This window comes from Ambystoma mexicanum, chromosome 9 (genome assembly GCF_040938575.1).
Source record: "Ambystoma mexicanum isolate Mex_15411 chromosome 9, UKY_AmexF1_1, whole genome shotgun sequence".
NCBI lineage: Eukaryota > Metazoa > Chordata > Amphibia > Caudata > Ambystomatidae > Ambystoma > Ambystoma mexicanum.
In genome coordinates, this window is record NC_090931.1 from 525,944,374 (window position 1) to 525,958,503 (window position 14,130).

Genomic DNA, 14,130 nt, shown 5'->3' on the forward strand with positions numbered 1-14,130 from the left:
GAGAAAAAGTGATTATCTTATCTTTTGCTAAAATCATATCAAGTATTTCTGTACTGCATTTTATTCTTCATTGCTTTTCCCTTGAAATCATAAAAGTATTTTTGCTACTTTATCCATCCTATACTAACTCCTCATTGATTGTAAAGAAGTGTGCTAGTGCCAGATTACCCATTGTTGATCAACATCATATGTCTAAGTGTACTATCCGATATTAATTTATTATAAAGTGTGATATATATATATATTGTTTAAATTCTCAAATAAACCTTTTAATTTGCAAAACAAACCTACTTCTTGGCTCAGTGGGGTCAGGGGGATTCTAAGAGGGGGGTGTTATACAAGGGTGGTCATCCAGAGTACTGAACTAGACATAAAAATACATTAATAAGGGTTTTCCTCAGCATCGACTTAGCTGTAGTGTTGAATTGAATCCTCTTAAAATCCTTAAAGCAACCTTTGACGCCGCGGATAACGCCGGCAGACTGACGGCAGAGAGCACTGTTATCAAAAGACATGCTTGGTTACGACAATCTGGGTTCAAACCCGAGACCCAAGCACCGTTAATAGACAAACCGGTGGAGCCTGATCTACTGTTTGGCAAGGCGGTAGAGGACGCGCTAAAAAATGCCAAGTATGAGTACGAGACTCTCAAATCCCTGGGCCAATTAACCAACAAACCCCCGAATCAAAGAGGGAATGGCAATTTTCGTTGCCCACGTGGCCAAAATTCCCAGAGAGACTCCAACTATTCCCAGGGGCAGGGTACACCATGGAACAACAACAACAACAACCAGCAGTCTACCCAGGGTTATGGCAGGGGTAACAAAAGAGGACATGGTAAGGGTAGAGGCAGCCCCAGTAGAGGCGGCGATGCCTCCCCCAAAACAGTGACGTTCCGTAGGGGGCCCTTCTCATGCATTCCCAGTAGGGGGACGCATTTTCAACTTCACCCAAGCTTGGGAAGGGATCACATCAGACAGATGGATGCTGTCCACATTGTCCACAGGATACTGCATAGAACTGTTGCTGTCCCCGAAACCACCCTCCATGACAGAAAGTACATTCATTAGACTACCAGAAGATCCTCCTCGAAGAGATCGCCAATCTTCTAGCAAAGGACGCGATAGAACTCGTCCGGGAACACCAGGTAAACAAGGGTATTTATTCAACTTACTTCCTTGTGCCAAAAAAAGATTTGACAATGCGCCCAGTATTGGATTTATGGCCTGCAAACAAGTATGTCAAACCCCAAACATTTCGCATGACTACTCTCCAAGAGGTAATCCCCCTCCTAAAAAAGGGGGATTACATGGCAACATTGGACACAAAGGATGCCTATTTTGATATTTCCATGTTCCCAGCGCACAGAAGATACTTGCGCTTCAAGGTGGACAGTCAGCACTACCAGTTCAAGGTACTGCCCTTCGGGATAGCCTCGGCTCCAAGGGTATTCACCAAGGTACTGGCGGTGGCGGCGGCACACCTACGCAGGGAGGCAATCCCAGTGTACCCTTAACTGGACGACTGGCCCATCACAGGGGAAACCCCAGTAATTTGCAGAACAAACATTCAAAGAACGATCGACCTCCTCTTCGAATTAGGTTTCTCCATAAATGAGAAAAAGTCAAGTCTGGTGCCAAGCACCTCCAAACAGTTCCTAGGAGCTGTCCTAAACACACGAGGGGTTGGCCTTTCCATCAGAGGCAAGAATTCGGAATATACTGCTTCAAATTCCGCTATATCAGGCTGGTCGCCAGTTAATGGTACGCAAAGCAATGCGTTTGCTAGGCATGATGGCGTCATGTATTTAGCTGGTCCCCCACGCGTGCCTGCGCATGCGTCCCATGCAAGAATGTTTGGCGAAACAGTGGTCTCAGGCAAGTGGTCAGTGGGATGATCTAGTGGTCGTTTCGCCAACACTTGTACAAAGCCTTCACTGGTGGACAAGAGAAAATCTGTCCAAGGGGAAACCCTTTTACGATCCCAAGATACAGGCAGTAGTCACAACGGGCGCATACCTCTCAGGGTGGGGAGCACACCATCTCCACCACATAGCTCAGGGTCTCTGGTCTCACTCAGTGGCCAAGAATCATATCAACCTGCTAGAGCTTCTGGCAGTATTCAGAGCGCTTCAAGCGTTCGAGCCCTACCTGTTGAACCTGTCGGTGCAGATCCTGACGGACAGCACTACAGCCATGTTTTACCTCAACAAGCAAGGAGGAACTCGTTCGCCAAATCTGTCCAAGCTTGCCCAGAAATTTTGGATATGGGCACTCAGACGGAACATCTTCCTGTCATCTCAGTATGTTCCAGGGGATCTCAATTCTCTGGCGGACGCTGTGAGCAGAGATTCCCTCCCAGAGGAACACGAATGGTGTCTGCACAGAGAAATCGTAGAAAATATCTTCTCTCAGTGGGGTTTCCCTACTATAGACCTATTCGCCACAAGCAAAACAGACAAACAGACAGTGCCCCGGATTCGCATCCAGGTTCCCCCAACCAGACTCCCAGGGGAACGCCCTGTGGATGAACTGGTCAGGGAGGTTTGCGTACGCTTTTCCGCCAACACCTCTCATCAGGAAGGTGGTCAACAAGATGAACAGAGAATCGATGACACTCGTCCTAGTTGCTCCCATGTGGGCGAGACAACCGTGGTTCCCACACTTACACAGACTAGCGGTGTGCGAACCCATCAAACTCCTGGGCTGGTACAACCTACTGTCCCAGCACCAAGGTCAGAAAGTGCATCCTCAGCCCAACTTGATGAACCTGGCAGCATGGCTCCTGAGGTCATAGAGTTTGGACATCTCAATTTACCGCATAGATGTATGGACATCCTAAGAGAATCTAGGAAGCCGAACACGAGGCACTGCTACTTTGACAAATGGAAAAGATTTGTTATCTGGTGCCAGAATAAGCAAATCAACCCAGTTGATTGCACTCCTTCCTCAATTGTCACATACATGCTCCACCTGCTGGACGCAGGGTTGGTTTTTAACTCACTGAAGGTACACCTGGCAGCTCTGTCAGCATACACCACCTCCCATAACTGGTGTTGTGGTGGAAAGTACCAGTGGTTAAAGCCTTCATGGAAGGAGTTAAGAGACTTCACCCTCCAATTTCTAACCCACCACCAGGATGGGACCTTAACGTGGTGCTATCTAAGCTCATGGGCCCCCCATTCGAGCCCATGCATAAAAGCAGTCTCAAACACTTGACTTATAAGACGGCCTTCTTAGTAGCTATTACATCTATAAGAAGGGTCAGTGAAATTCAGGCTCTGTCAGTGCAGGACCCTTTCTTTACAGTTCATAAAGATAAACTGGTTTTACGTACACACCCTAGGTTTTCACCTAAGTTTATTTCTAAATTCCACGTGAACCAGTCCATCGAGCTTCCGTCTTTCTTCCAAGCCCCACAAAGCTCGGCTGAGGTGAAACTACACACCCTAGATGTGCGCAGGGCAGTCCTATACTATGTAAACAAGACCAGACCGCTAAGGAAAACAGACCAACTGTTTGTCTCCATAGCTACAGGCAAAGAGGGAGATCGCGTCTCTAAAGGTGCCATCTCTAAGTGGATTGTGAACTGTATCCAGCTGTGTTACTCCCTTTCTGAAAAAATGTTGCCTTTCACGCCAAGAGCCCACTCTACAAGAGGCATTGGGGCCACTCTGGCTTTCATTGCAAATGTACCCCTTGACACCATTTGCAAAGCAGCTACTTGGAGCTCTATTCACACTTTTACTCAGCACTACTGCATTGACACTCATTCCAAGACAGATACTCAAGTGGGAGAAGCAGTTCTAAGACATTTATTTGCTCATGACCCTTCTCACATCCCACCTTCTTCTAACACTGCTCGCTAATCTATGCACAGCATGTGATCTAAGCAGATTCCACAAGCCTCAGAAGGGATACATTACTCACCGTAATCGTATTTCTGATGCTTGTATCTGCTTAGATTCACATGCAACCCACCCTTCCTCCCCTCTGAGGGAAGGCGCATGGATGCTTGTAGTCTTATCTATCTATCTGCTTGGATTATCTGTACTCACGCTACTCCTCATGCTACCTCATGTCAGATAAAATACAATCTGAGGGTCCTAGACGCGTGAGGGATCATGGGTACAGTGGACGTCACACTAGGGATAGCATTACTGGCATGCCCTGTGTCGACGCCCATTTTCGAGTTTCGAAAAATAAACTGTAATACTCCGCAGCTTCCACTAGATGTCGCCCTATGCACAGCATGTGAATCTAAGCAGATACAAGCATCAGAAATACGATTACGGTGAGTAATGTATCCCATATATTTTCAGCTGTTCAGAGGGCATTTAATAAAACAGCCAGGTCCGCACTTTGTTGCACAACCGTTTTGCAATTTTCTGCCATTTTTACAAAAAAGCATAATCGTTTGGAACATGCAATTTATTCCCCACATACCTAATGTTATCCTCCAACCCTTCAACAACTCTCAAATTTGGAGTATTTTCAGATCAGCCAGAAACCTATTTTAGATGGCCATTACAGTTCCAAGTCACAGTTAGATGAATTTTATATCACCAAAATCACCTGGAAATGATCTAAAAAATGAAATGTATATCAAGGCCATACGACTTATGGTTGCTGGGAAAAAGACCCAAATAATAATAGTCCTTTTAAATGAATAGCAAATATTTGGAATATGCAAATTGGAGGCCTCCTTTCTCCAGCGCCATTTGCCTCTCTGGGCCAGTGTTTTTCTTAGTCTCTTTGTTGTTTGAGGTGTAGGGTGCAGATCGTAAATAGGGGATGCATTTGCTACACATAGATTACACAGATTACACAGTGCAGACATCTGGCATCCTAACTGCCCTTAGAGACAGCAGGTTTAGGGAAACTTGGCTTTTGACATTTTTTCCGGCAAGCTACATTTGATTGCAGTGGTAAACAGCTGGGATGCAAGCTAGGCTTGCAGTGGTGGGATCCCTTTGTGAAGTTTGCCCAGAGGCCTACCATTTGATCTTGGCTAAAAGGAACCCACGTGTTACATTTTCTAACATCAGCCTTGATTCCTTAACATAGTGTGTTTTCAGGATCCACTTTGCTTTTGCACTGAAGGTACATGGTTATTTCGTTCAGTCATTAATAAATGACACTTTTAATTATCTGCTGTTCGTTTTTCTGCAGAAAAGTAAGGATGGTTTGTCACAGTGGACCACCTTTTGATGGGTGGTAGTTTCATTGAAAATGCTGCATTTATTTCTCCGCAAGTAATGTGTGATGCTTTTCCAATCTGCACTTGGATTACACTTTTGTTTTAGCTTTCTCTGGATTTCAACTGCAGAAAGGCACCTTTGCAAAGCTGTTTTGTTGTCCGTGTTTAAACTTCCTGTTTTTTCATGTGGAAGGGACCTTAGAATTTCTTCTGCCTTTATGAATTAAAAATGCTGGGTTTTTTGTAATGACAGGTAGGCCCTTTTCAAAAGGCCCTTCAGTTCTGTTTGGGGCCTTTGATTACACCCCACACCGATAGTGTGGGAAGGGAGATAGTAGTCATTCTGTAATTGGCTGGCTGTGTGGTTTACAGGATCCTTTCTCCAAGTTGCTTGCTGCGTTAAAACAGTTTTGTTAACATAATTGCTTTTACATCAGGATTAGAGAATTTATGAGGGATGTTCGGCCAATTTAAGTGGTTAGATGGAACTGGACCTCTTAGAGCCAACCACTGCTACAGAAAGCGTGCATGAAATGTAAATGTTTGTATGTGGAGAGGCTTCCTGTAATTATAGGATGGATGCTAAAACCTCTCCGCCTGCTTGTGAGATAGCGCCCCATTAACCATGCTCTAGGTTCTCTGAGTTTCATCTGCGAGGAAAGAGTTCTGTTTCAGTTAACACTTGAAGCACATGATCAGGCAAGTATCTTTTATCATTTAAGTTTTCAAACCCTCTGAAGCTGCCCACTTTTGTTTAATGGGTTACTATAAATGAGCGATTTGGAGACTTACTATTCTCGTCTTAAAATTCAGGCAACAAGAGTTTTCTTTCCTGTTTGTAGATGTTGTGTATGAGTCAGCGATTCACTTATGAATTCAAGCATTATTTCAAGCTCAAGCACTCTGTGTGGTTCAGTTATCAAGTCGTAATTCATTGAGCGATATCCTTTGTCTTTTTAAAAATCATCACCAGTCCTTTAATTAGTGGAAACGGTTTTTTTTGGGTGGTGTATATCTAAACCAGCTGACCAGTGTTAAGCGCAATAGAGCACTTTCTCAATGCTATTTGGGTAATCTCAATTGGATGGGCAAGGATGGGGTAATGATACTTCATATTCCTGATTCTTTAGCCGCCATTGTCCTTAGAATAAAGACAGCCAATGAAAGCCAATCGAATTGGGGTTTTCTGAAAACGCCTTGTGGGCAAAACCTCTGTTGGTTCAGATATACAACACCATTAAACTACTTTTGCACTAATGGAAAGACTGCCCCATTCATGAATATGCAAAAAGGCTAACAACATTTCTGTACTAATTACAACTTGATGACTCAACCAAACAGAACGCTTGAAACATTAATGAGCTAGAGACTGCCTTGTCCTTGAGCCGCAATGGTCCTTAGAATAGAGACAGCCAGCTATACTAACGACTACAGCGATGACTTTGCTATTACCAAGTGAGATTTAAGCAGCCGTCTCACATCTAGCTCAAAAAGTATTGGCAGCACTGTTTAATAATCATTTAAGCATCCTCTGGAGGGGGCTAGGAGGCCTCAGCCTCGCTTTCTCTTAAGTTTATTCAATTCCATGCATTGATTGTTGGGATTTCTAATGCTGCAGCTGGACCTGACTTAATAAAGTTTGTACAACAAATCACCCTGCAAAGTGGTGGGGGCAGCTCACCTGCTCCTACCTGCATGAACTTTTTTTGCCCTCTTATTGAGGATAATGCAGTTTAGTTGATCGTTTAGAATCAGAAAAGTGCACACATACAATAAAAGAATGTATTCCCGTATATTTCATTTTGTAATGCCCAGCAGAATAACTGACAAACTATCAGAGCAAGAATCTGTTTTTTGATTCAATTGTTAATTTTCCTCCAATATTTGCCCTTCATGAGAATAGTGCCATAGTGAAGGAAAAAGGTAAATATGCACCCTGATTGGAATCAAGGACTTTCCCCAAATATTGTATGTCTGGAGTGTAGAATCGTAAATAACCATTAAATAAAGTAGATACAATAGTAAATAACACCAGTCTTAGAATATATGTTAGTAAGGCTTTTTAGGAATTTCTAGGTGAGATTTTCAAATAGAACTGAGAAAAGGGGTAACGGAGTTTGAAAAGAAACTGGGTTCTAAGCAGAAGAGACAGCGCTCAAAAATGAATGCACGACACTGTAGAGAAAGTGTTACTATTTCAAACACCTGCCACATCTCATTATTTCATCATGACTTTGCTAATGGACAGAAGTAGGCTTGAACGTTGCCAACAACAAATAATACTACTTTTATATTCTGTGTCCAACAGATCAGTGGGGAAGCTCAAGAGCTCTTCTCGGTACGCTATGGCCCAGTTCGTGCTGCCCGAATCTTGCCAACTCCACAGATAGGTAGGTGTTCAATGCAGTTTACTATTTGTGTTTAAGATGTGTAAACTTAATTCATTTTACCTCTTCATATTTCCTAAATTGTAGACGTTTTTTGTTAATATCGTTGCTTGCCATTGTGCAAAATGTTAATCAGCAGATACAGTCTGTATTTTCTTTGCACGAACACGTTTTGATGCATTTGAGTTTAGTCACAAATCTATGCCACGCATTTATTTTTCAGTTTATTTGGCTTTGTAATTCTGCCGAAAAATGGAGGTGAAAACTTGAGCGCTCGGATGAAACGTGTGATTTTTATAGTAGGCAACTGTGTGCGCATTGGAACTCAAGATCCACCTCTTCAAGGAGACTCTTCCCCCTCAACACCTAGGCCATCATGTCGCCCCTCACGCCACCCGTCTCTCTAGATGCCGCCTGGCCCTCTCCGCCACCCTGTAGAGCTGTGCTCCTCTGTATCCTACCTGGGTGTATATCTGTTCGGTTGTTACCAGTGAAAAGTGCTCCGTTAGGCATCTGTAATGTTGTACACCTCTGTAAAGCGCTCTGTGGTGTATCTGTGTTGCTGTATACCTATGTAAAGCACTTTATTGCTTCTCGGAGCTAGGACTGCGCTCAATAAATACCATAATAATAATAATAATAAATAATACAGAAGTGTGCGTAGTTGCTGCAACAATATTTATGATAACCTACGCAAAAGTCACCTGAGTGCATTGTTTTTTCTGCACTCTGTACACCTGGGACATTGGCATTTGAGCATGTGGTTAAAAATGCGTTCTCCTGGTTGTCAATCCTACCCTTTATGAAACCTTGAGCTTTAGTTTTGGCAGATTGGTGTGGTGTAATGTAAAGCACACCACTTGTCATCTTGGCAACCTCTATCATCAGATGAGGATGCAGGGTGCGAAACCTGGGATGCAGATGAGTGCAGCCAAAGTACCCAAGTTTTAGTGCCAATATGGTTCAATATATTGTTTCAAGTTGTGTTTAAAACGGGACAAGGGAGCCGAACTTAACTGAGTCCGATCTCCCCGTTTTATTGACGAGGTCTTGTGCGAACGTGAAAGACATGTAACGAAAAGGGTCCAATCTTAATTGGACGCTGCTTTACCAAGATTGTTGCTAATGTCATTCCTTGCAGAAGGTCGTTTTTGATTCACGTCTGTGACGCTCACCCGAGCTGCAGGATATAGGAAGGGCTTTGGGGGATGTGTTTAGCAGAATGTTTCCAGCGGGTATTTGGGTCGGTCATTGCTGTTGGTTGAGACTGGCCCGGTATGCTTCTGTTTGGGTCCGTCTTTGAGGGTGCCATTCTTTTTATTTTATTGGATACACTCTAGTGAATAGCAATTTTTTGTGTTTTTTGTGTGCATATTAGCTGGTTTTCCTTTGAGCGCAAATGGGTAGGGATTGAGTTCCAGAGTTTAGTAGACAAACATAAGGAAGCTCCACTGTGATGTTTAGAGTTGAAGCTTTATACTTCTATTAAAACTGCATTGCTAGAGTGGAACACTGTAGTTTGCTTGTGGTGGATGATTTGCCTGTTGGATGGTGTCTGGTCCCCATTGGAAGCAGCGTTGGTGGATGCAATAGGATTTTGAATAGGATCCTACTTCACCAGCAGCTAGTGCAGTATTTGGAGCACTGGATTAATGTGTTCATATCTTGTAGTCTGTTTAGTAAGAACTCCAAGTGACCCAGGCAGAGGATGCTAGCGTAGTCTGCTACAAGTGCATTAACTGCGATGTTTTTGTGCAGGGAAGACAAATGTGGCATGGCGTTATAGATAATTCGTAATTGGATAAATCAGATGCTTACAATTGCTTTTACTTGAGGTTCGAGTTTAAGGGTGCTGTCCATGAAGATGAAGAGGGGTTTGTTTCAGTCTGGTGTGGCACGTCCCCATTTATTCAGGCAAGTGGATTGACATAGGTGAGTTTCTTTTGCTGCTGTAGATCATCATTCCCATTTTTGTTGAGTTAAGATTGAGTCACTTTGTTGTCATCCTACTGTCAACTTGCACAGGAAGGTCCCAAGGTTCGGTTTATTTGACATTGATGTTTTGATCAGTTTGTAGATGATTTGGGTATTGTTTGCGTATTTGGGGCATGATGAGCCTGAGCTATTGATTAATAAAGGGGAGTCAAGGAAATGTTCAAATGCATTTGTGGTAGACTGGATCCTTGGGGTACTTCCCTGGCGATGCAGAATGGCACAACCTCAAAAGTAGCCGTGAGTATTCTCGAATGTGTCTGTGAGGAATGAAGCAATCCGCTGTAGTTAACAGTGACCTTTAATCTGACCCACATACTTTTTAACAAGATTTCGGAGCTGATCGTGTTGAATGCTGTTGATCTATCCTGGAGGATGAGTGCAAGGATAGCTGAGGGCCGACGCGTTTGTCTTGGGAGCAAGACAACGCTGCGGGACACAGGTTTGAATCCTTAGTTTAGAAACCACTCGCTGGTATTAAGCTCTTTATAAATTAACAATTAAATAAATAAAAATACTGTGTTTGCATTCGCCTTTTTTTAGCATGCCCCACAGTTGAGGAGGGGTTAAAATATGAAGACAATTCCAGGTTGTTGGAGTATGGCTTTGCAAATGATGGAAGGAGGGTGGCTGTATTGCGTCTATTTGGCTATAAGGGAAGAACACCAACACTTGCATCTCCCAAATCCTTCTCGCAATAACAAATAATTGGACTCGGACTAGCAGAAGAGACACACTCACCATATAAGGTTATAAAAAATGGCTCATTTTAGGCAGTTTATTCATATCATATAGCTAATAATAAACAAATAGAACACTAATACATACATATATATATATATATATATATATATATATATATATATATATATATATATATATATTAGATATATTAGAATATAAATGTCATCACTGTGATCCATGAAGCAGAGGAAAACTTCATCTTGGCCACCGAACACTGTTTAGTCCCTCAGCAGGTAGGCAAAGAGATTGCTATGGTCAACGGGGTCTGAAGCAGAGCGTCCCCACTATTAGCGAAACTGCAACACCCGGGGTTCAACATCCAACAACCACCTTTCCGTGATGCCCTCTCCTTCATGGGACACCCCCCCGCTTCCAAATTGCGTTCTGCCCTCGGCCGAAATCGGCAGATCACAAGTCGTAGCGACAAAGGGTGGAGAAATCCAGTTGAAAGTGGAAAAACCCAGCTCTTCTCTACTTGCATGCATTCCCAGACCCCTTATCGTACAGCTGCAGCGCGCTCGCTCCAACTCCCCTTCTGTATTCATCCTTCACTGGACAATGCAATAACCATTCTCTGTAGTCAGTCCGCTTGCAAAATATCTGTGAACTTGCTCTCGTTTCCCTGCTACTTGTTCATTCTGTGAGGCCCGCAGAAGCGCAGACTTTATTACTGCATTGGTAGATGAGTATTCAAAATGGCTGTGCATCAACGCCATGTTATTCTGGCTCGCATTTTACAGACTGGCATTACACTCCACCCCTTGAATACTTGCCTACCATAACCGGTATGTTGTTCAGAAGAAGACCAAAATCTACAAATCATTCTCCATATATTAGGAATACCTGAAATACAACAACAAAGACCAATCAAAACTATAGCAATACCAAAACGCAGTGATTCAGGAATCCAGGTTAATAAATATTCCCACAAGTTTTCATATCGATCTTGTGTTACTTTTGCAACGAGACCCTTAACATTTTTAATATGCTTTTCGATAGAGCGGGAATGATCACCTAAATCAAAACGCATGCCTTCTACGGCCTCACAACCTAAGTTATGTTTCAAAAACAAATAATCAATAGCCGCCCTGTTCTGAAGAATAGCTTTTCTAAAATGTCTATTATCTAATAATAATTCAGTTAACGCTTGCAATGTTTCATTAATCCCTTTCACTACTTTAAGTACCTGCAGCCAGACGGAAAATACCAATAAGAGAAACAGTTAGAGCAATCACTTCAGTCTCTTAGAGTAAATGTACATCAGAATTACAATCCGGAGTTAAGGTATGATAAGAAGCAGCACGTACAGAACGTGTAATTGCAGGTGTTAATGGGTACAACATTAAAGCAAGTCGCGTCAAAGTACAGGGGCCACCAGAAATATTAGCAGAAGTTTAACATGTTTCAAGTGGCTAGCAGTGATGATAGTAAAGATGCATATCATATCATAGGAAACATTGGTGCATGTTTCAATAGATCTCGTACACAATTGCTTCTCAAAATCAGTATATTTCAATTGTTTATCCAATTTCAATTGTTGACATTTTTTGATATATGTAGCCGCACACATCATGCTATAACAAACGTCAGCAGGAAAAATGTGTGTGATAACAAACGTCATATTATTATATTTATGAAACGTATCCTTACAAAATTAAACATACTCATATACTGAAAACGAATTTTGAATATCCGAATGTTCCACCAAAGAGTCATCGTGCAATGTTCCAAATATGTGTTTCAACACAAACGTGGGCGTCGGAATGGCCACTAAACAAGTAGAAATTAGGTCTGCATAACTGTGCATATCCGACAAGCAAAAGTGCAAAATATCATATAGATCCAAACATTTCTAGGTTGTTTTACTAGAGCAGAATAACCCTGACGGGAAAAGGGAGTAGCAACTCCTGGAAGAGACAAAGGCAAAACTTTGTTTTTGTGCTCGCGTTGCTTTCTGAATGCAATCCGATAGGCAGCAATAGATGCATCCTCAGGAGTGTAGTTATTGGGAAATGCATCATCATTCCTACAGATGCCACGCTCCACTTGCAGAATGGAGAAGTCTGCCACATCCTCTGACATGAACCCGGACCCTCCCGAAAGGACTCCAACGTGCCACACACAGGCACTCGATATACTCAGGATCTAAAAGACAGTTTCAAAAAAGGAAGATATCGGTGAAGTAAGTCACTCACATAAATAACATTTGTCAGCAGGGATGTGCATCCATTTCTTTTTTCTAGGTTCCATAACTAAAACAAGTTGATCATTTCCGGATGCTATTACATCAGCCGACACGGGCGGATCAGTAGGTTTCTCAACCCATACCTTTGCAACAGGAACCATTGTGTCAGACAAACCAAACCCTTTATTCCCACGAATAGTCCATGTCATGGGAGGTTCACCTTTAGTAATTATGGATATTTTAACAGGTACCACAATCAGTTGTGCAATTCGGTCTCCATTATGAATGGGTAGCATGTTTTCACCACTATTCAAAAGAATCGCTTTAATGACGCCTTGATAATCTGCGTCAATAATACCACCCAATACTTGAATACCTTTTAGGGCCAATCCTAATCTTGGAGCAATCAAACCCATGTGTGCAGAGGGAATATGTACACCATTACCAGTATCGATTACAGCAATACCCTAGGTTTTAGGTGAATCTCTTCTCTAGCATGTAAATCCACCCCTGCAGACTCCGGAGTCACGCAAATCACATAGAGATGTTTCTCAGTAAAGCAAAGTTTCATGTGCACGGTTTGTATTCATTTGCAAAGTTAGTGTCAACATACGCATTAATGGTGTTTCACCAATAGCAATAGGGCGGTTGTTCAAGATTTGGACAGCTTCTGATAAGTATTCGCTCCAGCTTCGCAAAGTACATCACCAATTTTGCGCAGTTGTTGTTGCCATAACCCGTTCATGCATTGTCAGACCAGATGCTTCCGGGTGGTAAGGGACGTGAAACATCCATTCAATCCCTTTATCACTACAATAATCCATGACCATTGTACCTTTAAAATGTGAGCCATTATCACTTTGAATTTGTAAGGGTGTACCATAATATACAGCTACTTGATCAAGCAATTTTATTGTATTCAGTTGAGTAGCTCTCTTGCATGGCAAGACCATTAAATAGCCTGAGTATGTGTCAACAAGTGTACATGCATATTGACAGCCTTTACTTATAGGCATAGGGCCAATATAATCAATCTGCCAAATTTGACCTGGTAACTTCCCAAGTTTTAACGTGCCATGAATTATGTGAGGAATATACCGATGCTTCTGATGTTGGCATATAGGGCATTGTAAGATCACAATTTTCACTATTTCTAAAGGGATATTGATTCCCCCGTCTTGTACCCACCTGAAAGTAGCCTTCTCTCCGAGATGTCCACTCTTCTGGTGGGCCCACTTAGCAATTCCCTGCATGCCTTTCTCCTCAGCTTTTGAGTCCATAATTGCAACTCTTGCATGTTCATCTGCAACAGAATTGAACAATTGTTCCAATGAATCTGTTGCACAATGTGCATCTACATGAAATAGAGTAAAAGTAGTATGCACTAACATGTCAGCAATGTCTTGCCATATTTCTTTGCCCCACAATTCCTTTTTGTGAATTTTCCATCCATTATTTTTCCAAGTCGACAGCCAAACCACCAGACCATTAGCAACAGATCACGAATCAGTATAAATTTGACAGGTGCCAGGCAATTCCTGTTTTAATGCCTGATACACAGCATATAGTTCTGCAAATTGGCTACTCTTTCCTTTTCCGGATGTAGTAAGCACCTTTTTCGTC

At 42.5% G+C, this 14,130-nt stretch overlaps 1 protein-coding gene across 4 annotated transcripts in view; it reads left to right on the forward strand.

The window, feature by feature from the left end:
- BCAS3 (BCAS3 microtubule associated cell migration factor) overlaps positions 1-14,130 on the forward strand; it is a 3,943,855-nt gene that overhangs the window by 740,139 nt on the left and 3,189,586 nt on the right. For all 4 annotated transcript variants that reach the window (XM_069615076.1, XM_069615077.1, XM_069615079.1 and 1 more), the window contains exon 6: positions 7,508-7,589. In XM_069615076.1, coding sequence (XP_069471177.1) covers positions 7,508-7,589 — 82 coding nt within the window. The remainder of the gene's footprint in view (positions 1-7,507; positions 7,590-14,130) is intronic.